The sequence below is a fragment of the Truncatella angustata genome (assembly GCF_020726525.1).
Source record: "Truncatella angustata strain MPI-SDFR-AT-0073 chromosome Unknown BKA67scaffold_2, whole genome shotgun sequence".
Taxonomy (NCBI): Eukaryota; Fungi; Ascomycota; class Sordariomycetes; order Amphisphaeriales; family Sporocadaceae; genus Truncatella; species Truncatella angustata.
Window position 1 is genome coordinate 1,345,997 of NW_025763382.1, and position 24,326 is coordinate 1,370,322.

Below are 24,326 nucleotides of genomic sequence, written 5' to 3' on the forward strand. Positions count from 1 at the left end.
ACTACGCACAATGGCCAGGCTCGCCTTCTTCGATATCATATACCTCATCGCCGCCGCGATTGCGCGTCATCTCCTTCATTCTGAGTACGATGTGTCAGTGAAAGAAGTCTGCAAGGGTGCTATAGAGAAGTGGGAAAGTTATGTCTAGTAAGAGGAGTCTTCGCGCTCCGCAGCTAATTCATCGCAGCGACACAAGTGGCTTGATCACGCGTGACCTCTCCACACCGCCAAATGTCACCACAGGCATCTTCGTTGCAGTCGCGACGCTCACGGTAATCTTTATGTTCTACGTCGACGTCTCCAGATTTTGGTGCAAACTCCTCACCAAGACGTGCGAGTGGCGCCAAGTCCGGCATCAACTTGGTTCCAAAGATGGCCGCTAACAGATTATTTCCAGCTGATCAAATAGATCACAGGAAGACTCAGAAAGTGGTGACATATTCAGGCCGAGGGTGATGAATTATAAAGGAGAAGGAGGCCGTTCACAAACGCCATGATTTAGCCCTCATGGCTTTAATAGCAAATATAAGTAATGGGCACACAAGCTGCATTATCACTAAAGTGACCAGTGTGGCAACTGAATATTAGCCATTCGTAGACTTTGATGTACCGTGTTGTGGCTTTTCCAACCAGAGCCACTTCACACCGCGCATCCTGAACTCAGTGGCGATGATAAATATGAAGAATATTAACGCTTTCGAGATTGCTTGATTCGTTATCCCGACAACAATACTATTATACGCTGAATCTACTCACCTAGATAGTTGAAGACGTTCCCACGTCATGATATCACGATAACTAAACGCCTGACGACATGATACGGTGCCCAGCTATATCTTCGACGGCAGCTGGAGTGTTGGGAGCAGCGGCGGTGGTACTGCTTCCACCAAAACTGAACCTACCACATGTATTGGCTTCGGCTCCTGCTGGGTGAGTATATAGCCCAGAAGTTAAAGCTTAATGCGTCACTTTATGCTGCTCAAGTACAAATTACTGATATTTGAGTAGCATTCCACACAAAGACAGCCAAAGCATATCCTATACGCACTGGGATATGTTACAGCTTCATTTGTCCCACCAACAGGAAGTCAGTCCTGATCGCTGTCTATCGACATTGCTAAGTGGGTAATCCAGGCAGGTTATGACAAGCTATGTTAGATACAATTACAGGGACAGGTGTAAAAGAGTGTTACAGAAGTTGATCTGCTGATAGCGGGGCGGTTTCAAACATGAAAGAGGAGAATGGTCGTACTTTTTCGTTTAAGCTAAACAGCAAATATGTTGACGGATAAAAACTTCAGACCCTTTATGTGACAAATAGTTACTTATAGAAACAGAATCCATACAACTAGGTGGAGAAAACTCACGACGGCATCTTTGTCATCTAGACATGTGGAATAAATGCCGATTATGAGCTCCGTGGAACTAGTGATAAATATCGTGATGGTGGACATCGAATATGTAGTTTGGTATATGCGGTCAAGTCTTAAGTCTGATAATATTCAACGAGAGCAGCCCGTATCTGCCTCAAGGTTATGTGTTGCGACCGCTGACGTAACAACTCAACGGTCGCAAGTTAGTTGAACTCAACCGACACCCGGTCCAACTACAATGACCACCACACAGGCTCCTTCTTAGATGACAGTGCCCTCAGACGAGACCCTTGCTGCACTAGCGGGCGTCACTTCGGAGGCTTCGGCGGTGGGAAGCAGCGGGGCGGACTGTGGAGGCTTCTGACCGTGTCGTCGCAAAGAAGGTAGGCCAAACTATCCCTATCGAAACATTATTCTAGAGGTGAAATGATAAACAGAGTTGGGGAAGCTTAACTTAATGCAACAATCCCCGCCTACACAGATGCTGTAAGCAACACGGGAAGACCCAAAAAAGTAAGTCGTACACCGCATACCTACTGTTATTGTCATGAACGCTAACACATCTTACAGAAAACATTGATAGTGGTTTAAAGCGTTGAAGGGAGGATATGGAAGGGGAGTCGGAGAGGGATGCAATGTAAAACTCTTTCATATAGCATATTATTTGGGCGCAAAAAGCTCGCGCTCTGTCTTTGCCAACATGACCAAATCTTTCTCAATTTCCTTTGTTATGGCCGCATCTGTTCTATACTGATTTCTACATGTAATTCGATTTTGGAGACAGACAAACCAAGCTGGAGCATAATAGCATAGAGTATTGTGGATCCCATTGATAACACTCTCGTAATTGCGGCACGAAATCGCCTACCTAAACAAAGATATGACAAAAGGACGTAGGGGACTAGAGGAGTTTAGATGGAGTGACGAACAGCGATTTCACATGAGCAGACCACAACGAAGTGAGCATCCACTTGCTCAATCCTTGTAGACTTCAACGGGAAGGGCCTGGCCATCGTCAAGAAGACAGAAGTGGGGATCCGAATTTGCTTTTAATAATACAAGCCAACATATCGCATGACAGTTTGTGGGAGGGAAGAGAATACAGTCAGAGGAGCTTGGGGTCATGAGTACGAGAACACTCAATACATGACCCGTCATGTCACACACAAAAGCACAGGTTCTAGACATATAAGAGGTAGTTGAACGCAAAGCAGTGAACGTGTTCTGGTGCCTATATATCCTGGCCACAACCTCTCACCATTCAGTGATCCAAGCCGAGGATAAAAAGAATGAATACCTTCGCGTGCAACAAATCTTACATGCAGCTCATGTAACCACACCCGAACAATTCTAGATAGAGTTCTGCTTCTTGCGAAGATCAAAGACAGCGAGAGCCTCCTCGGCAGCCTTGACACCAGACAGAGCCATAGCACCGAAGGTAGGTCCCATGCGATTGGCGCCATCGACCTCGCTCAGCTCCATGCCTCCACAGATCAGACCGGGAACAATCTCGCGAGTTCCTTTCACGATGGAGTCCTCAGCAGTGTTCATGTCCAAACCTCGCATGCCGCCGAGCTTCTCGAGCGCGCCCATGGAAACGAGTCTCTTGGCGGAGAAAGCACCGAAGGGGCCGTCGTGGCCGGTCGTGCTGACGATGATGGGTGCGTTGATGGTCGATGGATCCATGCAGGACTGGTCATCGTGATGCATGGCGACCAGGGTCCAGTTGGTTACAACACCGGCAATGCGAATGCCACCTGGGGCAGTGTCATCACGACGAGTGATGAGGTCCTCAACGGTAGTTGCATTGAAGAGCTTCACGTTGGGAAAGGAAAGGACCTTAGAAAGGAGGGTCGATGTAAAGAGGGCGGCGTGCTTGACGACGACGTAGTTGCCCTCCTCCTCGAAAGGTACTCCGATCTCAGTGAGGAAAGCGTCAGCTGGCTTGCGCATGACCATCGCGCTGAATAGCTGACCTCCAAGCCAGGCACCACCACCTGTGAAAGAGTCAGACACGAGACTCAAGGGACGGTTCGGAGCTACTCACCTGGCGAGACACTAGCCTCAATGATTGCAATCTTCAAGTCGGGACGGGCCTTGGCAAGTGTATAAGCAGTGCTTAAGCCACAAGAACCAGCTCCGACGATAACAATGTCGGACTCGGCATATTTGTCGAGGTCGTTGAAGTAGCGACGGGCCATGGTCCTAGCAATCTGCGACTCGCGGATAGGCTCGAAAGTGAAGTTCTTCCATTTGCCATCCGCAACATCGACGGACGCCTTGTCGTTGCCACCGAGCTTGGTGCTACCCACAGGGATACCGCCCTTGTTAGGCAGAGTGGCGGGCTCAACGACATCTACGGACATAGCAGAGGGAGCCATGGTGTATGTTTATAATAAAGTTGTTGGTCTAGATGAGTCAGCTATAGTTCACCATGGGAAGGGGAGGCATTGGAGCATGATCCTTTCGCTGGTATTATCCAGATCAAGTTAAAAGGCCGTATAATCTCAGAACAAGATCTGCAATGCCCTGTCCCCTTGAGAATCTCCACCATGCACATCTCAAAAGATGCCAAGTGGGTGGATTCACGAGGAGACTGGACGCAGAATCCCGAACACCGGCTCATGGCTCACTTCGAGTCATTACCTGACAGACTTCATCGTCGATCATGTGAATTGATCAACACCTAATTTGGATAACCCATTCCAGGACATGGTTTCCGTCTTTGCCGTCGACATGGCGACGCGTACCGGAAAGTATTTCTAGGAAAAGCTGGTCAGTACTTCCACACACGGCATATGCTGAAAGGTTACATTGAGAACGATGCATACGATAGATAGTAGGATTAATTTTGGTGGTTTCAGTAGGGACTTATGAGTTAAGATGATGAGGACTATTCTGGGAAATGGAAGTTCAAGGGTCGGTTTATATGCTATCCAGGGAGCGGGGTAAGAGAGTTTGTCGTCATGGTGCTACTAAACGCAGTTGCATTTCTGCGAGCATCGGAGTATGCATCGTCCTTTGTATGCGGCATAAATGTGGTACCCTCCCAAAGTAACGTCCATCTCTACTGGATCATCGTCAAATGGTCGGCTTGTCGTTCGCCAGGCTGAGAAGGTGCCGCCGAGGACAATGCTTAGCGCAGCCTTAGGGCCCCTGACTAGTACCACTGTCTCCACTTGGTGACGCTCTCCAGTGGGCACGAACCACAGAACTCGTTTACTGATGAGCAGTTAGCCTTAGCTATTTGTGCCTCTCCCAAGAAAACCGACCAGTTATGTGATTACTGCGTGATCGTCACACAAAGTATATACACCTGATGGCGAGGTCGGACGAGGCTGCTGCATTTTTCGCAGCTGTCTATCGGGCGGTACAGGAGATCCCGCCTGGCAAGGTAACGAGCTATGGGCATATTGCGAAGCTTGTTGGTACACGTGGGTACCGCCTCATCACGTACATATCAAGCAGTTGATGTTGACATGTTCCGCAGCACAGCGACCGCGTCAAGTCGGTGTATGCTTGAAGCACCTACCCCAAGATCAAGGTGCAAGATTCAACAACGGTAATGTCCCCTGGCAGCGCGTCATCAACGCCAAGGGTGTAATTTCGCCGAGGTGAGCCTGTGCAATCGGATAATCTACTACTGAGCAGGTAACTGATCGTCATCACCAGGTCGCAACCGTCAGGAGCCCGCACACAAGCTGCTGCTCTGCAGGCAGAAGGGGTTGTGGTTTCAACAGGATCATTAGGAGAGTTGACTGTGGATTTTGCTGAATATGGTTGGTTTCCACGCTCATTGCCGTCAGAGGAAGATGACGAGATAGACGATGATGATGACTCGGACTGAATGTTGTGGCGTGGCAACAAGAAAATGGCTTCTGGGAAAGATCATGCAAACCTTATGGCTAGTGTCCAGCAGCCTCTGATGTTGCCAACTGACCATAAACTGTCGAGGCTGTAAAATGTTACAACATTGCTCATCCGGTCTGTTCCTTTCCATATCATGTGCAAAAGCGATTCAAGGGTGGCACCAACACTGCACGTCACATGTGGCTGACAGACACATTGCATTGACACTCATGTCGTGTTCAGTAATAGTTCATTGTATTGTTTGTGTAATGCAAATTGTCGACTGCGAAGAAGACATTATTGCTGTAAAACTATTGGCCTCAACATGGAATCATTCAGGAACCTACACTAATCCGAAACTTGATACACTCGCCGGATGCAGTCCCGAATATCACAATATCTTGTGTGAAAAACTAGTCTCTTGGCCCAGATGACCCTACGATGAAACGGAGTCATGACGGATTGCGTTGAAACAAAGCCAAAAAGACGGGTCAACGATTAGTGATGAACCAGACTCCTATCAAGGCAAGAATACTCCGCACTGGAGACATGCAAAAGAACTTTGGCATGAGAGGTCATCTTGGACTTCAACCATTCAACCACTTCTTCACTTCGATTGCCCAGAAGCGCAAGGTTTCGACTTTTTGGGTCTTACAAGACTGAGGCAAGTGCACAATGCTCTCTATCACGGCACGACCGCGGTTGCCAGAGATGCGCTATTGGTAAAGTGGCTTCCAGCGACAGGACGGGGCAGTCACCTTGATGTCTGTTTATCGTAATCCAGTTAGCATGAATACTTCAAAGTAATCCACAAGAAGTTGCTAGATGGAGAGTGTCATATAGCGGTTGGACATTTTATCCACATTATAGTTCAGAACAGGTCTGTGAATGTTTCGGTTCAAATCATTTAGAAGAAAAGTGTAGTAAATATGTGCGTACGTACCATGTAGACAGATGACTGCGGAGTTGCTGAATGGTGAGCTAAGTGAGGCTCGGTCGAGTTGGTTTACGTCATGAGGATAAGCCGTAGTCACTGCATATAGTCCTCTGCTTTACGCTTTTTTGAAATGGGTGTAAAGAAGGCAGTAACTGGACGTTGCCGCTCGTCGAACTTGGCGCTACCAATACCACCCCTGGTCTTCTTCAAGCCACCGAGGTGATCAGTATTGTTGATGTGCTGCACCGTCATGGTCAATCGACTCGAGGTAGCGTCAACATCGTCACCAATGCCTGATTGGGCAGCACGGTCCAATGGAGAAGGGGTTCCAGACAGAGCGGCTGTGGTGCGAAGGCTAGCAACCCCTTCGATCTTCGCTTGAAGGACGCCCGTATTGCTCCAGGCAGCTCCAGGTCGACCGAGTTCTGGGGATGTCGCAGATGCGACTTGAACAGGGAAGCTAGTGATTAGAGCTTGCAGAAGCGTACCGAGAATAAGTCCATGTGCAACAATGGCGGCAGTGACCTTCTCGGACTGATGCGCTTCGAGAACAGAGACAAGCTCATCGACAATGAAACGGTTCACTCGAACCATCATGGCCTCGCGTGTCTCCGAGTCTGATGCGATAGAGCCATCAGCTCGGCCAGTCGCGAGTGCCTTGTACTTGACCCCTTCGCCAGATCCAAAGTCTTTCTCGCGAAGCTCGGCCAGCTGTACGACCTTCAGTGTGGCAACGTTCTTATCTGAGCCCGCAGCAGCTCCTCGTTGTGCCTCAGCAATAGCTTCAGCTGTACGATATGCTCGCTGGAGATTGGACGTGAAGATGTGCGTGATGGGCCCGATAATACTACGACGCGATGCGAGGTGAGCACCTAAGCGTCGTGTCTGTAGTACGCCATGACTTGTCAAAGGAGAATCGCGAGACCCTGCACTTGGGCAATAGTTAGATTGTGTCAGACGGCACCGAACATGTCGATGGCAAGCATATGAACTTACTAGAGATTCGCGACATTGTCAACACTCTCACCGTGACGGATGAGGAGCAGATGCATGATTGCAAGTCATGTTGCCAAAAGACAATGCGTGTCCATTGTCGGGGAGACAAATCGTCGGCACAAGAAGTGCAGAGGGAAAGATATGGAAGGAAGCTGGAAAGAAAGTTCTTGCATCGAGTTTTGTAGTTGGGAAATTTGTGTAGTGGAACACGATAGTGGGCTTTCACGTAACGGTCAAACAAACTTCCGCTCATGGCTGTTGCTCTGGCTCACTGCCCATTGCAGGCGTACGGACTACGGAGTAGGTGCAGCCGCAACAGGCCCACACGCAATGAAAGGACAAGCGTGTCCTACTTGCTGCTGAAGGACCTCGAGTCTGCAAGCACAATCAATTCTCTTCAAACGCCTCACGAAAACAATGCAAGCCAGGCCATCCTTCTTCTACAGTTCGCAAGCCACCACAAGGCGCTGCATCATGTGTTTCCAAGGCGATGCATTTAAATTCTCTCGCCACATCACAGCAGTAGCCCACAGATCGGCCCCTCTGAGTAGTTCCAACCCAAACGATCAACCAAAAAATTGCTGCGAGCCCGCTCGTGGTCAGTGGTCGGTCACGAATTGATCAGATCAGCACCGTGTCAGACGGATTATTGCACGTTCTGTACAGCGGCTCTCTCTCCGGTGGGGACAGTGTCCACCCGCCCCGTCCGACCCACCAGCGGCGCGTGAATCTGGGGAAGTCTGGGGCTTAGCGTGAGACCCTTAGTATGTTCTACGACTACAGCGCACGTGAGATCGATTTCTGATATGGTGATTGTATGGTCGTATAGTCGAACTTGTCTAGTCGTCGTCATATTGAGGCTCTAACCGCAACTTTTTAGAGCAGAGCCTCATGAAATAACTAACGAGTGACGGGAGTGCCTTACAGGTTCTTTTGCAGCTATCGGTGGTGGTAGTAGTCGCATGATCGAACCCCCAAGCACCCTCCCCAGGCGTTTGAGTTTGTGGCCACACGTCAGTGCCGTGCGATACGACGCCTCGAGTCAGCCAGCATGGCCCCGACCAAAGCGTCCCAGCAGCGGACGAAACGCAAGGGCGACGGCGAAATTGGCACAGCCCATGTGAGCTCACATTGACCTACACAAGCAGATCCAGCTCTGGGGAAAAGGGCTTTAACTCCAATGGCGCAACCTAATAAGCAGCAAATCCTGGTTCATTTATCGTATGATTGGCTCATCATCCCATACCGCAACAACATGGCCTGTCGTTATTGGTTTACCCCGCTTCCATTGTCCGCATTCCCCAGACCGGATGTGATCAAGGTGAGAACATAGTGAGTACGGGAGATGTTTGGGCAAATCCGGCCCCCTATTTAGAGACATCTCTCCCATCTTTTCATTCATCTCTCCTTCTTCTCGTGTTACACCAGATCTCTCCCATCCATCCAATCCATCATCAACTTTTAACAAACATCTCAAGAAACAACAATCTCTTGTAGATTACCTCGCCAGATTGACCACAACAACCTGTCATCGCTGCCTGATATCACTCGAACAGGCGTATCCTCTACAAACACAACTGAAGCTGTAGTCATCGCGGCACAGTTCGTCACCACAATCTTAGAACCCTACAACATAAATTACATTTAAATCATCATGCCCATCAGATTCCCAAAGGCCGGTCGCACCGAGGGTGCCGCCTTCGCCGCAGCTGGTATTGCCGGCTTTGCTCCTCTTTACATGATCCTCCCCGGCGCCGAGGAGCGTATGGCCGCACAAACCCTGAAGTGGGCACCCAGATGGGAACGCAACATCTCCTACTTCGCACCACCCGCCCAGCGAGTCGCTCAACGTGTCGAGCCCCATGCATCCAAGAATATGAAGAAGCTTGATGATCGACTACCCCTCGAGAAGATTGCACAGAGCGTCCACCGACGCATGGAGAAGGGCATCGACCGCTTCCAGAAATAGGAGACGTCAACTATTGCACTCCAGATGAAACACTCTTTTCGTATCCTCATCTTTTTCACATTCAGCATGCATCGCCACAGGCCTCGAAGAATGATCGATGAGTTTTCGTCTTCGAATCACGTACTGTTGGAGCCACGGTATATCGAGCAAATGAGTGCTCTGGCCTGTTGGACTGGAAGGATAGCATAGCACAGCATACGCAGTATGAATCAAAGCAAATAAACTTTCACTCTCCGTCTTCGTCACCACTTTCACCATTGATGCTGTATATTGTCACACACACCGAGCCACCTGCTCCTCCTTCTGCGCGTTAATGTTTCCCTACTCTACGACAGTTCCAAGAGTTTATACATCATTATCAACTTTTTAAAAGTCCACAGGCGCTGTCAACTGACCCCCTTTTTTAAATTCGTGGCCTTTTCATCTCTGAAGCGTGACCCTCCGCCCCTCAAAGGTCGCCACCTCGCTTCTCGACTGTTGCGTTTCCCCAACTCGTACGATATGCACAACGATGCAACATCAGGCACTGTCCCCCCCGACTCCCGCTCTGCCCGCATCTTTCGTCGTGCGTCATTGCACCCTCAATGCTTCCCATATGACCCTGGGCATCAGAATGCGTCTCGGAACGTTTTTGCAAAGATATCGTCACTCACAAGAGTTTGTTTCCGACTTTGATGTGATAGAAGAATTTTATCAAGACTTTGGCAGCCCGTGGACATAACATTCCCCGCATTAGTCTCCGGTCCTGTGATCACTGGGCATGACTTGAATCTTTCCCACTACTCCGTTATCATGGATTCGCGTCGACGAATCCAGGTCGCTCGCTGAGTGCCGGCGGCTCATTGTTGTTCTATTCCCGTACTGTATGATTGTGTGTAGCCTATAGACCACAAAGCTGAGGTGTGCCCAATCTCGTGACCATATATTTAATGGATGGATCTGCAGACAGGCTCTCTTGCTCTGAAGTCACGTCTGAGGAGTTACTCAAGTCCCTTTTAGTTATTTATTCATTTTGTCCTAAGTGGCCGCATTGAGATAGTAACAACTTTGTTTCAATTATCCTTCATTCATTCTCTACTTGGCCTCCCATCGGGGTGGGATGCTCAAAGACTATGTGCAGCCCAGACTGCCTGGGAAGTGTCAACAAGCCAGGTGGAACTACGGCCACAGATCAGCCATCTCGGCACCGAAACTATCCAGAAAACAAGGCTGTAATTTGACTGCCACCGACAGTCTTCCGATATGACACCAAGCCAGGCTGTGGACAAACTGCACAAGCAATTTCTTGCTAAACTCATCCGTACCTCTTGACTGGCATCCGGAACCTCTTTCTCCCATTGATGCACCAATCGGCCAGCGCCAGCAAGACCATGCCGCCAAAGATGGGGCCCGCATAATTCATGTTGTCCTTGTCGACGGGGAGCACCGACGGGAACGGCATCCAGGTGATGATGAAGGCCAGATAGCACAGGGCAAAGGCGTTGACGAACATGCCGGAGCGCCTGGCCATGCGGAACGGGCCGTACGGGGGTTCCGCCGCGGCGCCGCGCAGCTTGCGCAGCAGGATGAACAGGATCGGGAAGAAGTACGAGGTGTACAGGCCCAGCGTCTGCAGGGAGATGATGGCGTTGAACGCGGTGGCGCTGCCGATGTAGATGAGCGACAGCAGGACCACGATGGCGCCCACGAGCATCAGGGCGTTGGTGGGGACCTGGAGTGTCGGGTGCACGTAGGCGAAGAAGCCGGAGAAGGGGAGTCCGTGGTCGTTCGCGAATGCCCAGATCAGGCGCGAGACAGAGGCGAATATGTTGAACATGGCGCAGAAATAGATGATTGAGATGAAGATGACGAGGACGTTTGTCGCAGGCTTGGAATTTGTTGCGTCATAGAGAACGTAGATGAGAGGCAAGGGGGCTGTCGTGACGTTGTTGAGCGGTCCGATAAAGAACAACAGGACAACAACGAAGATGAATAGCATAACAGAGTTAGTAACGCAAGCCCATATGATGCTGTAAGGAATGTGAGTCCAGACATCCTTGACTTCGTCGCCTGACACTCCAGGTCAGCTTTCTGGTCCGTGAAGGGACGGGGAGATCATACATACTCATGTGCAGCACGCTGTCAACTCCAGATAACGAAAACGTGGCAGAGAGTAGGCCCAGACACCATGCAACTCCTGGATCTGACCACCCACTGACATCATGGGTCAACGTCCTGAACACGAAATCCGTGTCGCTTTTCGACCCCATTGCAGCAAGGACGGCAATGAAGACGACGAAGAGGCAAATGTGCAAGATGCCGCCAAATGTCTCCAAGATATTCAAGACTTTTCGGAACCAGAGATTGCACAGTAGTGGAATGATCATGGTAGCAATCATGATCAAGCTCGTGTGCCAACGTTCTGGGACATACGTTTCCTGGTTGAACGTAACCAGTGACGTTATCAAAAGCGACAGGGATGAAGTCGGCCCTGCGCAAGCAAAGCACCAAGCTGATACTGTCATCCAACCTGGCATAAAGTTAGCAAGTACAGACAATCTGGGAAGCATTCCGTGGCATGCCTTGCATGAGTCCCCAGAATCGTGGAGCGGCCGGGGCTAGGTTTGCAGACCAGCGATACTGGGCACCTACAGTCGGGTCACTGTAGCAATCAGATAAAAGTGTGAACAATATTGGTCTGGGTGTTTTTACATTGAAGCCAGTTCGGCCAGAGATAGTCCAATCGTGATCACGCCAATACCGGCGAGAATGCTCCCATAGAGCATGGACGCTGGCCCACCATTCAACAGGGCGAATTGAAACGTAACGGCAAATGATTCCCACGATGCCAGAAGAACCACACCGAAGAAGACGATGGTTGGAAGCCGGATGTATCGCTAGGTTGTATCATCAGTACACGTCGAATGGCAAGAAGCTGGTCAAGTCGCTTACTTCAAGGGAGTTTATTGTGTGGCGCTTCTGGTGAGGAGTCGCTTGGGTAACTGTCTCAGTCTTTTCGTGGCCATATGAGTTGTCGTCCTCCAAAGTAGTCTCAACATCAACGCCGGTATCTATAATACGTGCCATTAGTACCAAATCAAGAAATCAACGATTTTGAAGTCTATTCGGGAAAGTGAGGACATGAACCCATTTTGGTCTTGGGCATTCAGTATTATATAAAAGACAGTCGATACACTATTTCCTTATCGGACTGCTGGTGCTGCTTACGACACTTGCATTGCGATGCAGAATTGGCCCTGTAAAATGAGGTTACACTGCATGTAACGAGGGGGCTCGTGCTGCAGCTTCGGTGCGGCCAGTATCGTCTCCCAACCAATCCATGTCGATTACGAACAAGACCCTACTCTAAGAATCTCGCTCTGTATTACCCATGAACCATAATGTGGATTCAAAGCGGTACATCTAGTGGTTTAGCAGCCGAAGATCGGCTACTCTGATGCTGAGTTGTGGGGGACGAGATGCCTGCCGTAGATTCCTGGTAGTGGAAAGAGCACCATTGCCAAAGTGGCAGCCAAGGTACTTTATATATCCACAACCAACCTTCGGTGCAACATACTTGGCTGGTCCAGGAATTCAAACCCTTAAACGAGTCTAAAATTTCTCCAGTTTCACTCCAACTTCTCGCAATCCTTCAGGCGCTACTTCCAACAGGTCTGACTCTCACTCGTACTTCGCATGTTGAACCGCCATCTCGTTCAGAATAATAGCCGGATCACATATCCATGTGCTATCTTGGAAGTCATAGACAGCGAAGTTCAGATTATCAATTTCATCTTGGTTTCTGAAGTCAGATCCTGGCTTATAATGGATGGGAAGACTTCCATGAGTTGCATCACCTGATATTAACCTCTTAGTATAACGGGCTCCCAAGACCTGCCACGAGCTAGATCGGGTTGGTCGACGAATCATTAGGCTTGGACAACCAAGAGTTGTCTTATTATTTCTCCAGGTCCCGCGTCAATTGGTACAAGCCCATTGTAGCCGGTAATACTTGTGAAGAAACAACGACCAACAAGATTTCGATGATATAAGGGCAAATACGCTTTCGCAGCAACGGCCTGGTCTGTCCATGTGAGCTCACACCAAGAAGTTGTGGACGTCCAAATCAGTTCCAATACTTGTTGGCATTTTGTAAACATCTCTCGAGACAAGGGCGTGGAATCAGGCAAATGGCCGTCTTCAAAGAATTTCAAAGCGAACGCTCGACGATAGCTCTATAAATGTTTCATGCCATACTGCGGCATGGAGTAGTCAGCCCGGTCAGCGCACAGTTCTGGGCGCATTTCTCTCAGGACGTTGATGACAGCATAGTGACCTCGTCTGCTCGAACCTCGGTCCGCACACATGATCCAATCGATCTATCCTAATTCCGGCAAAATCAAAGATATTTCTGCGAGCTCGGCATGGGCGGACATCTAGGCGCTGGCGCTCCAGATTTCGTGTGCAAATCCGATGTTACTGTTTGGCTTGCCCAGTTTGGAGCCCGACTCGGAGGGTGTGACTGAAGCCAGCTTACAGGTGATGAGAAAGCTAGTCGTCAGCTGCTCTTCTACTACTCGACTACTCGAGTTACCTGTTTGTGAAAATCTGCAGTTGAGAAACCAGCCCTGGGCCGCGGTTGAAGGGGTCCCCATTTTGACCGCCTGAGGAGCATTTGTGTAGTTAACACTTTGTCCCGCGAATCTGCACAAACAGGATTACGAAGAAGATCCCGAAAGGTGTCGGAACGCCAAATACCAAAGACGTGAGCTGCAAGATTGAGTAGCAGTCGCCGGCGTGTATTACAAGACCTGACATCCGTATCGTTGAAAGTACCAATATCGAATGTCATCGCGCATAGATAAGCACACAGTTTTCGAAATTTGACCCATTCCATGTCAGCTTCCTCTACCAGAAAATCGACGACTTCGAAGGTCAGATTACCATCGTTGCTTTCTGCACCCAGCCAAACAACGCCTTGCTTGGACCGATCGTAAGTGGAAACCCATAACGGAGATCTGACTGTTATTGGCCGAGTCTGCTTGATGATAGAAAGGTCATCAATCCACATGACACGTGACCGACCCTGGCAACACAAACGCCGAACGGCAACCTCATGATAATCAGTAACGTCAAGCTCGTAGCGAGTGTCCATGGAGTCAACAATGGCGGGCTTGTGAATTTCTGTTAAGCACCAGACGCATGACAACGCCTCAGAGCTGAAAGGTCTGGATTTCGTGCCGGAAGTCTTCCATATTCAGACTCGCTGGGCTGTCGGGATCGCCATCCAATACTAATTTAACAAGAATGGTAAACGACTTGGTATTGCCGGGTCTACCTCAAAGAGACTAATTGCCTCGAAGGAAATACATATCTGGATCGAATGTACCAGGGTGGACTTCGACAAGCCCTGCTTGATGTGACGCCGGCTGTCCACGGAGGGTTGGCACAAACTGGATTGCACTTGGGTAGATGTCGTCAACTGTCCAACACTGCTGTGAAAACGCGGCTGATGCTGGGCCATCAGCTGAGAGAAGAGCCCCGCCCCACACCGGATATACTCAACCTTCTTCTCTGCCTCCTGGTAGGGGTCTCATCGAATCCGAGTGGCCTCGACTAGTTGGGAAACTTCAATCTCAATTTCTCAAGTAGATTGTATGCATGCTCGTAGTGAGGATGCCGAGCGCAGGCGGGAGGGGGAGGGAGAGGGAGAGGGAGAACGAGGGCGGCACTCCCCCTGGCCCGCAAGGCAATCGTGCCGGTATAGTCACATGTGAGGGGCACTTGGATACCACGGGCATGGGTCAACGTCTGTGCCTTAAAACGTCCGGAAAACTGGAGCGAACCCTTTTTCGAGATGACATAGATATATGTAGCTAGGGCAAACTAATCCTGTCAGCAAGACGTCAACTGCGGCAGCAGGCACTGGAGGGTGGGATAAGGTGGCAGAGCGGGCGGCAAGTTGGACGGCCAAGGCTGCGGGCCAGCCAGGCTAACCTGAGATCGGCAACAAGGGGGGGTGGGCGAACACCATGGCCATGGCGGGGTGTTCAGAGCGCCACATCGATTTCTGCCATGACATCCCTGACGGCGCAGGGTGTGTGTGGCCCGCCGATCAGTCAAAATTGTGACCTGATTCGGCATCCCTACTCCCAATCCCAATCTCAATTGAAAGGGCTCCCGACTCCCAAGCCAGTCCGCCTCCAGCCGTGCACATACACATACACATACGCATACCCATACGCATACGTATACATACCAACTCGAAGCAGAGCAGATACAGTCCGATTGCTGCAGATGGATCGCGCATAGGAGCAATAGCCTCTACAGGCCAATTGCAATGTCGCAACAGCCACAATCGGCCAAGCGCATGCGCAGCAACACATCCAACGAGTTCACCCCGCAGACTGCTCCGGCACTCAGAGGACGACCATCGCAGCTCGACGTCGCCGGCGCCGCAGACGTCAACGTCGCCCTGTACTCCCACTCCCACTCCCACTCCCACTCCGCAAACGTGAACGTGAACGTATACGATAGCACCTTTGCTACGATACCTTCCACCCGCCAGGACGTCGGCTACAGCTCGTACGTCTCGGCCGCCCAGCACAATGACTACCCCGCCGCAGCATATGGTGAACCGTATGACCCGCATCCGCACGCCAATAGTTACACCATAGCCCACGGTCTGCCGCCCCCGAGCGACTACAGTGCAGCCTTTGCCGGCTATTATAGTCCTGACATTGTCTCGAGCATCCAGAACCCGCCCTTTTCTCCCGTGACCGCACGCAACTCGACCTCCACAGGTGCAGAGACATACTCCCCTTCACCCATCCCCGGAAGCAGTGCTGCCACGTCGCTCTCGGATCTTCAGGGGCACTCCGCAGGTTCCGTGCCACCACACGGCCTGTCACAGCAGTTTGATGATGTATATGGGTCCCAGTCCGTCCCGCATCCCACCACCCACCATGCCCAGACTTTGTCGTATCCCGACGCTGTAGTCAACTCCCAGTATACCCCGCCATCCGAGGCGGTGATCAACTCCCAGTACAGCATTCCGCCGCCTAACCGAACAGGCGCCAATGGACATCACCAGAGTCCAGCACTGCCGGAACCGGATGAGGGGGACAGCGACGAAGACGCTCAAGGGGAGACGGCCGACGAGGCTGATTCCATTGGGGTACGTAATCATCTTCCAGCGCCGAATATTTCCCGCACATTCTGACTCTTCATCTCCAGATAACTCCCAGTCCAGTTCCGAATGCCCGGCCTGGCCCAAGTCTCAATCGAAACACCAGCGACGAGCCCACGAAATCTTCGGAACCCAGATGCGCCTGTAAAAAGGGCAGAGGAAAAAAGAAGGCCTGCACATCGTGTGCTTGTAGCAGATATGGACGGAAATGCGGCAAATTGTGCTCCTGCGGCCCCGCCTGCGGAAACCCCTTTCAGGACTTGACAACGTTTTTCGGGCCTCCCAGCAAGTTTCCTAAATCCTGCGACGCGAATCCTTGTTTTGCAACGTGGTTATCGAACCAACCAAATATCGACGAGTTGGACGTGGATCTGATGGTAGATATGCTGTTGTATGACGACGCGTCATGGGCGTCTATAAAAAAGCAGAACAGGATTTTTAAAGATTGGGAAGACAAGTGGTTGAAGGCCAAAAATTCCAAATCGAAAAAGCTGAAAGAGGACCGCGAGCGTTTGGAATTCGAGCTGCTGCGTGGCGCGTTAGGGAATTGCAACCCCAACGATTTCCATGGCTTCTGGTACAGCTTTTGCCGCGGTCAATGGGTGCCCATGGACGACTGGGAGCATTGCCGAGAATGCAAAGCCTGCGCACCGAGCAACGAGTGGCATTGTGAACAGCACAACCGATGTACGACAAACGGTACTTGTTCGGGTTGTACGGGAAACACGTTATATCCCGAGCTGGCCTCGTATCCTGTTGCGGTATAGACATGGCTTGGGATTTTCCTCTGTTTGGGAATGATGACATAGAGTGATGAACAAAGGAGTTCTGAGGAGTCAATTGTGTTCCTAGCATATATACCAGCATTTGGTTGGAGTCAGGATGTAAACAAGTGCGTTTCTAGAAATTTGGGCAAATTGAAGCCTTGAATTACTGAAGAAGAAGAAAAAAATGCCAAACATTATTTCTCCGATATGGGACATTTGACAGACAAGCACGAAAGGGTTGGTCGCACCCTTCTCCGATAAATGGAAAGAGCAGTTCAGGACTACTCAGGATATCTAACATAAAAGTACAAATACAACCCCGACCGTACTTAACGCCATACCAACGATGCCTACTTTCAGACTACTACCCCCAGCCACTTTACTGCCCGGCGTAGTCGTCCCGGCTCGTGCAAGGACGACCTGAACATGATCCTCTGAAAGAGCCCCAAGGGTCGTGTTCGTATGAGCCCAGGTTATAACAACCGGGTACGATCTAGTACCGAAGTTGTTATAGTCCGATAAGTTATCAGCTTTGTCCACAGTGTCGGACCAGTAAGTGACTCCATAGGTGGCGAGGAACCTATCCGTGAAGCTATATGCGGCTGGAGACAATATCAGCCAAACCAGGATCTTTCAACAGGGGGAGGGGAAGCAAGTTTTACCCCCATATGAGTCCCCGACCCAGGGACATTCCCTTTTCACGCCCGAGTCCTGCCAGAAATAAGCGCAGTTGCTTCCACTGACGATCCGCTGGTCGTTTGCAACGGCCCTCTGTATGTTGGCGGTACACTCCGACGTTATTGGAGATGAGACTCCGTCCATGCCGAAGACGGTGAAACAAGTTACCCATGAGTCCCGATCCGCCTTCAAGATCTCCGTCCCATTCCCAAAGTCTTGAACGAGTTCTGCGGGGGGGAGGAGCTTGAGTCCGGCGGCCGAGATGAATCGGCCAGCTTTGGACCCATCAGTGATTGGCACGTTGGCAGTGACGTCGATGCTGAGCTCCCAGCCGTTCTGGTCTCCGTCGCCATCGATCATGGTCCCCGGATATACCTCCGTGACGTTTGGTCCGCTGATGGGAATTCGGCCAGTTGCGTTGGGTGCCTTGAGTCCATCACTTATGGTGCTGGAGTCAATGTCGCCATCATAGTTGATGATCATGCCGAGGCCATAGTCGTCCGCACTGCCAGCTGCGATGGCAATGCAGGAAAACGTGTAGACTAATTTGGTAAATAACGACATTGTCGGTAGTGATGGCTTACAACAAGAAACTTGGTTTGTGCAACCATAGCCTGCGGCAGCAGTCACTGGTCTTATAATATTATGCGGGATCGGTCAATATAAATAGTCAGCCAATTGCAACTCAAGGTCGGCCATGGAAGCGTATTGCACCAAGCATGACGTCTGTTTCTGACACTGCCGATCTCTACAGCCCGCTCTGCGGCACAGTCTTGTTGGGTCGCAGATCGCAGCAGGCATGGGATTAAAAAGCCTCTTGCGCCAAGAGTTTAGTGCCGTCAGGATTCGACAGGATCATTGAGAGCAGGTTATTCCTCAGCCTCAATCGACGAAATTGCACAAATGTCATATGATAGCTTTTTGCATAACTTCGTGTCGAGTGATGCCTGGGCTCCGAGAAACCATATGGGATGTCGTTGGCTCCAAGATTTCCTGCAATAAGAAAGACGCCTGTCAATTACAAAATACATTTAAGATGAATGACAGCATTATCGCAAAGTGTTTGGACGATGATAAATCATTGCTCTACCGGATGACTAATAGAGAGAGAGAAGAAAAAAAGAAGGAAAAAAATGGCTAGAGCGGTGGAAGGAACTTGGCAGCTCTCATCCTCTCCCATGAGCTGATGTAACCCTGAACGGTATCAACCACTTCCCTGAAGCCGACCTCACGCGAACGCGTCAGATCGTATTCTCGGTCAAAGTCAAAGTCCACCATCATGAAGTGAACGTGGCCCCAGCCCTGCTGTTCCACTACCTTGTCATTGAGGCCGTGCCTTTTGGCGATATCCTGCCAGACGTTCTTGTGCTTCTCGACGAACTCCAGCATCGGGATGGCAGATGGATCAGGCCCCGTTCCTACCAGCCCGAAATGCTTGCACAACTTAGGCCAGACCTGAGCCCAGGTGACCGCCTGACCGTCCGCAACATTGAAGGCGGCGCCGCCGCCACACTCGTCTGTGTTCAGCGCGGCGTGGATCTCCATCTGCGACAGGACATCCTGGAACGTGTCTGAGTGCGTCGAGTTGTAGCCGCGCTCGTAACCCGGGAAGGCGATCGAGGCGCTCTTTCCGTTGACTTCTTTGTAGAGCGAGAGGTACAGAGCGATTCCCTGAGCCATGTTCATCGCGTTGGAAACCGGGGCGAACCCCACGATGCCATCGGGTCTAACCTCGGAGAAGGTCCACGACTTGCCGCTCGACAGTTCCTTGAGTACGTCGTACTGCGTGTAGTAGAAGATCTTGCTCTGATACGGCTCAGGAATGCGCGGCGTGCTCTCCTTCAGAGGGGGGCTGATTTTCACCTCCTTAGGGAACTCAAGTCCATACCTTGAAAATAGTTAGATTAGACCTGCGTAGGATAAAATGTGTGCTTACCCTTTACCACCGGTCTGAAGAATGATAGACTGAAGTTTGGGCGCAACTGCCTCAATGGCCCGTGCAGCAACTTCCAACAGCGAAGTATTGGTCTTCTTCAAAGATTTGAAATCATCTTCCTGAACGTAGGCTGAACGCATCAAGTATTAATACCGAGATTGGAAATCTTCCCGCTTAAAGTGGCTATCCACACCTGTGAAAAAGACATGCGTTACTGTGCTTATGTCCAAAACCTTCTCCTTTAGCATAGATATGATCTCGTCGACCGACTTTGTGAGGTCGACGCCCGAGACCAGTTGGATTCGATCATCGTTCGGGATAAGCGCTTTGTCCAGTGTCAAGGGGCGGTTGGTCGTGCCGGTAATGCGGGCGAAAGTGTCCGGCGACGGATAATTCCTCGTCTGGTTCAGTAAAGACCATCCCGAGATGCCGGAAGCTCCAAATATGAATGCGTGCGCCATTATCGGTCTTGTAACAACAATAAAAGGCGGCAAGGAGATTGTTGCTGCACAATTGAAAGGGACGGAGTCAAGCACACCAGCACTTGAATATATGTCGCTTGTTACCGCCTGATTTCCAATATGGAGATATGTTTTGCCTGATTTATAATCTTGGAGTCCAGCGTCGTCTCAATCAGGGTCCCACTCGGGTTCTATATTCCAATATTTTCAAGCTATGACTTTACCATTAGTTTATCAGACTTGGTTTTGAGCCGACCTCTTAGACATCAAAATTCGTGAACAGCGTAGAGATCACTAAGGTTAGGCTCTTGTCCTAATCAAACCAGGGAATAGAAATTCAGGGTACGCTTCGCTCGTAACATAAGCAGCATAGCGGGGTGGCACATTATTTCGTATTGAGCCATTGAGGAAGCTGCAGTGAGATAATGATTCGGCCTGCGGCGTTGCTACCCGCTCCTTTACGTCCAAACTGCTATTTTAACCTTAGGTATGATTGAAATTGAACCCCACAATCCATTTCGCGATTCACGAATCCCATGACTTAGCACTCTGCTGGGCGTCTTTAATGTGCTGATGGGGGCGTAGATCTAGGTTTTCGTTCATTACGTGCCAAAAAAACAAGAAGAAAAGGAGCAAAGGATATTAAAAATTTGTTCGATGTCCCAAAAGCTCTGCTTCCCAGCACAATTAAGCAATTAATATTATCTACTTCGTCCCTCCTCTTTCCCACATTGTTCTTGGAGTTTCCATCGTTAATGACTACATACGTAATACCGGTAGTGAGCCTCGGAGGGCTTCCGAGGGTTGAAGGTTTCGTTCTACTCATTTTTGAACTCAAACTTGCACCACCAAAGGCACTTGGGTGTATAGAGAAAACACCCCTCCGTTTGTAAAGGAGGCGGGCTGTGATAAACAAAATAAAATTGAGAAGTACACCACTCCCTTGGTTCTGATTGGCAGCGTTGTTATGAATCAACAGCCCGCCTCTTTCGTCCTTCTCCACGACCACGATGTTTTGGCCGCTTTTGTCCGAGTCCTGCGACAAGTCTAGCTTGCCACATTCTCTTGACCGAGAGTAAGATATCTAGTGTTCTCGTCGCACTTTTGTAGACGTTTCCTAGCTCGGCAAGAGCTTGGCAGCATGCATTCAAGTGCGATGTCAACTTTGCTTGTACGTCCGGCCTGTTCCCTGATATCGTCGCATATACTAGAATTAACGCAGCTGTGAAAGAGTAGTGAACCACCAAGATATTCGCCCGGCGCAGGGTATATCGCTTATCGTACTCCTGAATGAGAATAGCTATTTCTGTGGCGGAGCGCACACACATGTCACGTGCGTGCTCCGATCCTTTGCCAACCAGGGGGCTCGGTTGTATATAGTGCTTTGAAACGAATGGTCTGTGTAGGGTGATGATGAAAAAGGCATATTGCATACTACACAAATATCTGTTAAATCACCTTAAGATTTTAGAGAATGGCAATGAAAACTTACTGCATTATAAGAGTCTGTGGAAGATGTATCTTTGCGTCTAACGCGTTAATATCCACAGCCAGTTCTTCCGGCATGTCAGATTTCCATTTCTCTAGCTTGTTTAGTGTTTCTTCGCCCAATGCAACTAACTCAATTTTTGTGACATCTACTCGAAAGTACCTGAAAAATGGTTAGTCTCACTTCATCATACACCGTCCAAATGCTCTTACAAACTATGTCCGAGATTAGACATTATCTCGTACAAAGCCACCCATCTCGCCGACAAAAGCTCTTGCGAGCTAGGTAACGCTGGCGGATCTCGGCCGGGAGTACCGTATGGTGCCCACGTCTGCTTGGGCGACTCTGTACCGTCTGTTGAAGGTCTTTCGACGTGAATATCCTCAAGGTTATTGTGAAATGGCCTGCCAAGATAGAAACCCCACATGCGATCCGTCGAAAAGGCACCCCAGAAGGCCACCCTGCGCACTCTTGCCTCTTCCGCCGACATCACACCGCTGGTGACATATTTTGCTGGCGATATATGAAGACCAAGGTCATATGCAAGCCGAATGGCCATTCCTAAAAGGCGAGCGTGGTTAACACTTCGCGTGACAAATGCCCCATCTGAGCGACAACCATACCACTATAAAGCCATCCACGAGTATCCTGGGAAGTCGCGCCTTCGTGAGTGCTCAGTATGGTAAGAGCCTGTACTGTACTTATTCTAGGACTTTCTAAGTCTAAGTCTAGTATAGTCTTCGCGCGGTTCGCAAAGAACTCGTTCAAAGGACCGGGAAGCTCGGGGTGTCGCTCTCTCTCAAACGACGCTCCGATTGCACATCTGTGAGCGATTAGAATGGTATCAAATATGTATAGCAGGGAACCCTCACATTGAATTCACTAAAAGTTCGGAGTAAAGTCCGGTTTCTTCATAGCTGTCGATGTATCTTTCCCGGGCAGCCTCGAATGCGAATCTATCAACTACATGCAGACTCGGATCTTGCCAGGTAAAATAGAGGTTTGCAAGATGTGTGATGAGCTCACGGCTTACAGAATGTCCTAGGCCTGCCTGTTCGAGGCGGACTTGGGCTTTGTGGTGCCGCTGATCATGAGGTGGCGGTCTTGCAGCGTGTTCGTCACGCATAAGATGTAGATTTGAAGTAGCGCCGTAAAATCTCCATTCGCCATTTGGCGCGCGAAGCAAAGTCCCAAGTCTGCCAGAAAGCTGAGCTGTGATTTCAGAGTGCTCCTCATCATCTGTGGATTCGTCATCCTCTGGTATCGTATGTGTCGTGCTTGAGTGGTCATCATGCCTCTGCGAGTCTGCTGGCAATGAGCCCATCGGCCACAACGGGCAAAAGTCTGACATCTTGCCATCTATTCCTAGATTCGGAGCAGGTAACATCAGCGAGCTCCATACGAGATCTGCGTCGAATGTGAAGTCGATGCTTGAAAAAGGCCCTGCCTGAATACCCTCCAAGACTTGTCCTTGCTGTGACACATCATTGGCATCGGAAAGAGGAAAAGAGCCATTCCCAAATAGTGCCGATGGACCGGATTCTGCGTTCACTGTTTGATCAACGTTCGATTGAGAAGAGCTCGCACAGACATTGATGTCCAACGTTTCAAGATAATTATGGACAGGTCCGCCCACGGCGAGTGTCGTATCGGATGGTGGCGCGTACGAGTCCGTCAACCATTGTAACATGTTCGCATCAGCATGAAATGGCTCCGGCACGGAAATTCCGCATGCTTGGAGGTACGATTCAAGTTGGCGAACTCGCCGAGAAAACATCTCGACAGACTTGCGCAATGAAATTCTACAACGCGGTTAGCTAATACTTCACGATTGGCATGAGTACGATGAAGGGTTTTCTTGCTTCCTTTTATCTAGTATCTCGCCGTAGTCGCATTGTCGGCCTCTAGACGCACAACCGCGGCATGTTGGGCGCTCGCCACCGCACTTCACGCATGTAAGTTGACTTAATAATGCTAACGGTCCCGTACAAAGAGTCTGCATACGCACCTTGACCTTGCTCTCGCGGCACGCTTTACAGGCAGTCGTGACATGGCGGCGCCGACCAGATGGGCGGCTGTCCGGATCGGACATAAGACGTACCATGCGTCGACGATGGCCGATATGATCTATCAGCCCCAGTATACAAAACTAAAGCTTCAGGGCCTGGCTGGTATCCCGGCTCAATTGACGATTATGTTGATCCCAAGACACAAGTTTTAGGTCCAGGGATTTCCCCACCCCAGCCAAGAATTCATTTGGCCTCTTTCAGGGACCCAACCGCCCGAACAACCGCCTAGGTTAGCTCCGTCAAGTCGACCACTAAAACTCATTTATACTACGACAAGGATGCCAGTTGTGCGTTTTGCTGGCTATACATACCTCTTTTTTTTCTTTTTTTTTTTTTTTTTACAGATATGCACACTGATAATATACTTTCATAAATTAACAGAGATTTCAGCATCAATTGCCGTTGAAACCCTTGGTTTCAACCCCGATTTCTTCCTACACGGTCAAAATCGTGCCACAGATCTGATGAATGCTGCTTGCTCGGAAAACGAATTCCGACCGCCGCAAAGTCTTAGAGTAACATTCGGTTCGTCCAACCTCGCCACCAAAGCTATAAGGCCACCGTCAAATGGATAATATATTTTTCAACACGGTGTGACCCCTCATGAAGCAAAATGAGATTTTGTCATTGAGCT

The 24,326-nt window shown here is 50.0% G+C and overlaps 10 protein-coding genes across 10 annotated transcripts; 4 read left to right on the forward strand and 6 right to left on the reverse strand.

The window, feature by feature from the left end:
• Positions 1-10: 10 nt before the first annotated feature.
• BKA67DRAFT_531867 (uncharacterized protein) lies at positions 11-383 on the forward strand (the record flags this gene model as incomplete). Its single annotated transcript, XM_046099445.1, has 2 exons — positions 11-147; positions 188-383. The coding sequence occupies 2 exons, from the start codon at positions 11-13 to the stop codon at positions 381-383; spliced, it is 333 nt and encodes a 110-aa protein (XP_045960839.1).
• Positions 384-2,723: 2,340 nt separating this feature from the next.
• BKA67DRAFT_512691 (thiazole biosynthetic enzyme) lies at positions 2,724-3,739 on the reverse strand (the record flags this gene model as incomplete). The annotated part of the gene is made up of 2 exons (XM_046097496.1): positions 2,724-3,370; positions 3,421-3,739. The coding sequence occupies 2 exons, from the start codon at positions 3,737-3,739 to the stop codon at positions 2,724-2,726; spliced, it is 966 nt and encodes a 321-aa protein (XP_045960840.1).
• A 953-nt stretch (positions 3,740-4,692) lies between these two features.
• BKA67DRAFT_654934 (MGMT family protein) lies at positions 4,693-5,220 on the forward strand (the record flags this gene model as incomplete). Its single annotated transcript, XM_046106648.1, has 3 exons — positions 4,693-4,807; positions 4,864-4,987; positions 5,046-5,220. 3 exons carry the CDS (start codon positions 4,693-4,695, stop codon positions 5,218-5,220), a joined length of 414 nt encoding a protein of 137 aa, XP_045960841.1.
• Positions 5,221-6,252: 1,032 nt separating this feature from the next.
• Positions 6,253-7,211, reverse strand: BKA67DRAFT_654935 (histidine phosphatase superfamily; the record flags this gene model as incomplete). The annotated part of the gene is made up of 2 exons (XM_046106649.1): positions 6,253-7,090; positions 7,156-7,211. 2 exons carry the CDS (start codon positions 7,209-7,211, stop codon positions 6,253-6,255), a joined length of 894 nt encoding a protein of 297 aa, XP_045960842.1.
• Positions 7,212-8,544: 1,333 nt separating this feature from the next.
• BKA67DRAFT_160728 (uncharacterized protein) lies at positions 8,545-9,375 on the forward strand. The gene has a single exon (XM_046095171.1). The coding sequence runs from the start codon at positions 8,810-8,812 to the stop codon at positions 9,122-9,124; it is 315 nt and encodes a 104-aa protein (XP_045960843.1). The 5' UTR covers positions 8,545-8,809; the 3' UTR covers positions 9,125-9,375.
• Positions 9,376-9,933: 558 nt separating this feature from the next.
• Positions 9,934-12,487, reverse strand: BKA67DRAFT_160878 (amino acid/polyamine transporter I). Its single transcript, XM_046095172.1, has 5 exons — positions 12,056-12,487; positions 11,816-12,000; positions 11,686-11,765; positions 11,229-11,633; positions 9,934-11,173 (listed from the first exon to the last, which is right to left on the reverse strand). The coding sequence occupies exons 1-5, from the start codon at positions 12,188-12,190 to the stop codon at positions 10,419-10,421; spliced, it is 1,560 nt and encodes a 519-aa protein (XP_045960844.1). The 5' UTR covers positions 12,191-12,487; the 3' UTR covers positions 9,934-10,418.
• Positions 12,488-15,099: 2,612 nt separating this feature from the next.
• On the forward strand, positions 15,100-16,527 carry BKA67DRAFT_160242 (uncharacterized protein). The gene has a single exon (XM_046095170.1). The coding sequence runs from the start codon at positions 15,444-15,446 to the stop codon at positions 16,323-16,325; it is 882 nt and encodes a 293-aa protein (XP_045960845.1). The 5' UTR covers positions 15,100-15,443; the 3' UTR covers positions 16,326-16,527.
• Positions 16,528-17,353: 826 nt separating this feature from the next.
• Positions 17,354-18,301, reverse strand: BKA67DRAFT_531874 (uncharacterized protein; the record flags this gene model as incomplete). Its single annotated transcript, XM_046099446.1, has 2 exons — positions 17,354-17,661; positions 17,722-18,301. The coding sequence occupies 2 exons, from the start codon at positions 18,299-18,301 to the stop codon at positions 17,354-17,356; spliced, it is 888 nt and encodes a 295-aa protein (XP_045960846.1).
• A 573-nt stretch (positions 18,302-18,874) lies between these two features.
• Positions 18,875-20,134, reverse strand: BKA67DRAFT_654940 (uncharacterized protein; the record flags this gene model as incomplete). The annotated part of the gene is made up of 3 exons (XM_046106650.1): positions 18,875-19,625; positions 19,674-19,803; positions 19,867-20,134. 3 exons carry the CDS (start codon positions 20,132-20,134, stop codon positions 18,875-18,877), a joined length of 1,149 nt encoding a protein of 382 aa, XP_045960847.1.
• Positions 20,135-20,807: 673 nt separating this feature from the next.
• BKA67DRAFT_552452 (fungal-specific transcription factor domain-containing protein) lies at positions 20,808-23,843 on the reverse strand. The gene is made up of 7 exons (XM_046101841.1): positions 23,632-23,843; positions 23,486-23,568; positions 22,496-23,425; positions 22,247-22,446; positions 21,836-22,184; positions 21,627-21,785; positions 20,808-21,568 (listed from the first exon to the last, which is right to left on the reverse strand). The coding sequence occupies exons 1-7, from the start codon at positions 23,725-23,727 to the stop codon at positions 21,100-21,102; spliced, it is 2,286 nt and encodes a 761-aa protein (XP_045960848.1). The 5' UTR covers positions 23,728-23,843; the 3' UTR covers positions 20,808-21,099.
• Between the last annotated feature and the right edge of the window lie 483 nt (positions 23,844-24,326).

Bases quoted from the DNA above. Each gene is read 5' to 3' on its own strand.
- BKA67DRAFT_160728 (XM_046095171.1), top strand. From the start codon at position 8,810: ATGCCCATCAGATTCCCAAAGGCCGGTCGCACCGAGGGTGCCGCCTTC.
- BKA67DRAFT_160878 (XM_046095172.1), bottom strand. From the start codon at position 12,190: ATGGCACGTATTATAGATACCGGCGTTGATGTTGAGACTACTTTGGAG. The intron at 12,001-12,055 runs GTAAGCGACTTG...GATACAACCTAG, and splicing joins ACACAATAAACTCCCTTGAA to CGATACATCCGGCTTCCAAC. The intron at 11,634-11,685 runs GCATGCCACGGA...ACTTTATGCCAG, and splicing joins ATTCTGGGGACTCATGCAAG to GTTGGATGACAGTATCAGCT.
- BKA67DRAFT_160242 (XM_046095170.1), top strand. From the start codon at position 15,444: ATGTCGCAACAGCCACAATCGGCCAAGCGCATGCGCAGCAACACATCC.
- BKA67DRAFT_552452 (XM_046101841.1), bottom strand. From the start codon at position 23,727: ATGGTACGTCTTATGTCCGATCCGGACAGCCGCCCATCTGGTCGGCGC. The intron at 22,447-22,495 runs GTGAGGGTTCCC...AATCGCTCACAG, and splicing joins GAACTTTTAGTGAATTCAAT to ATGTGCAATCGGAGCGTCGT. The intron at 22,185-22,246 runs GTATGGTTGTCG...CTCGCCTTTTAG, and splicing joins TCGTGGATGGCTTTATAGTG to GAATGGCCATTCGGCTTGCA.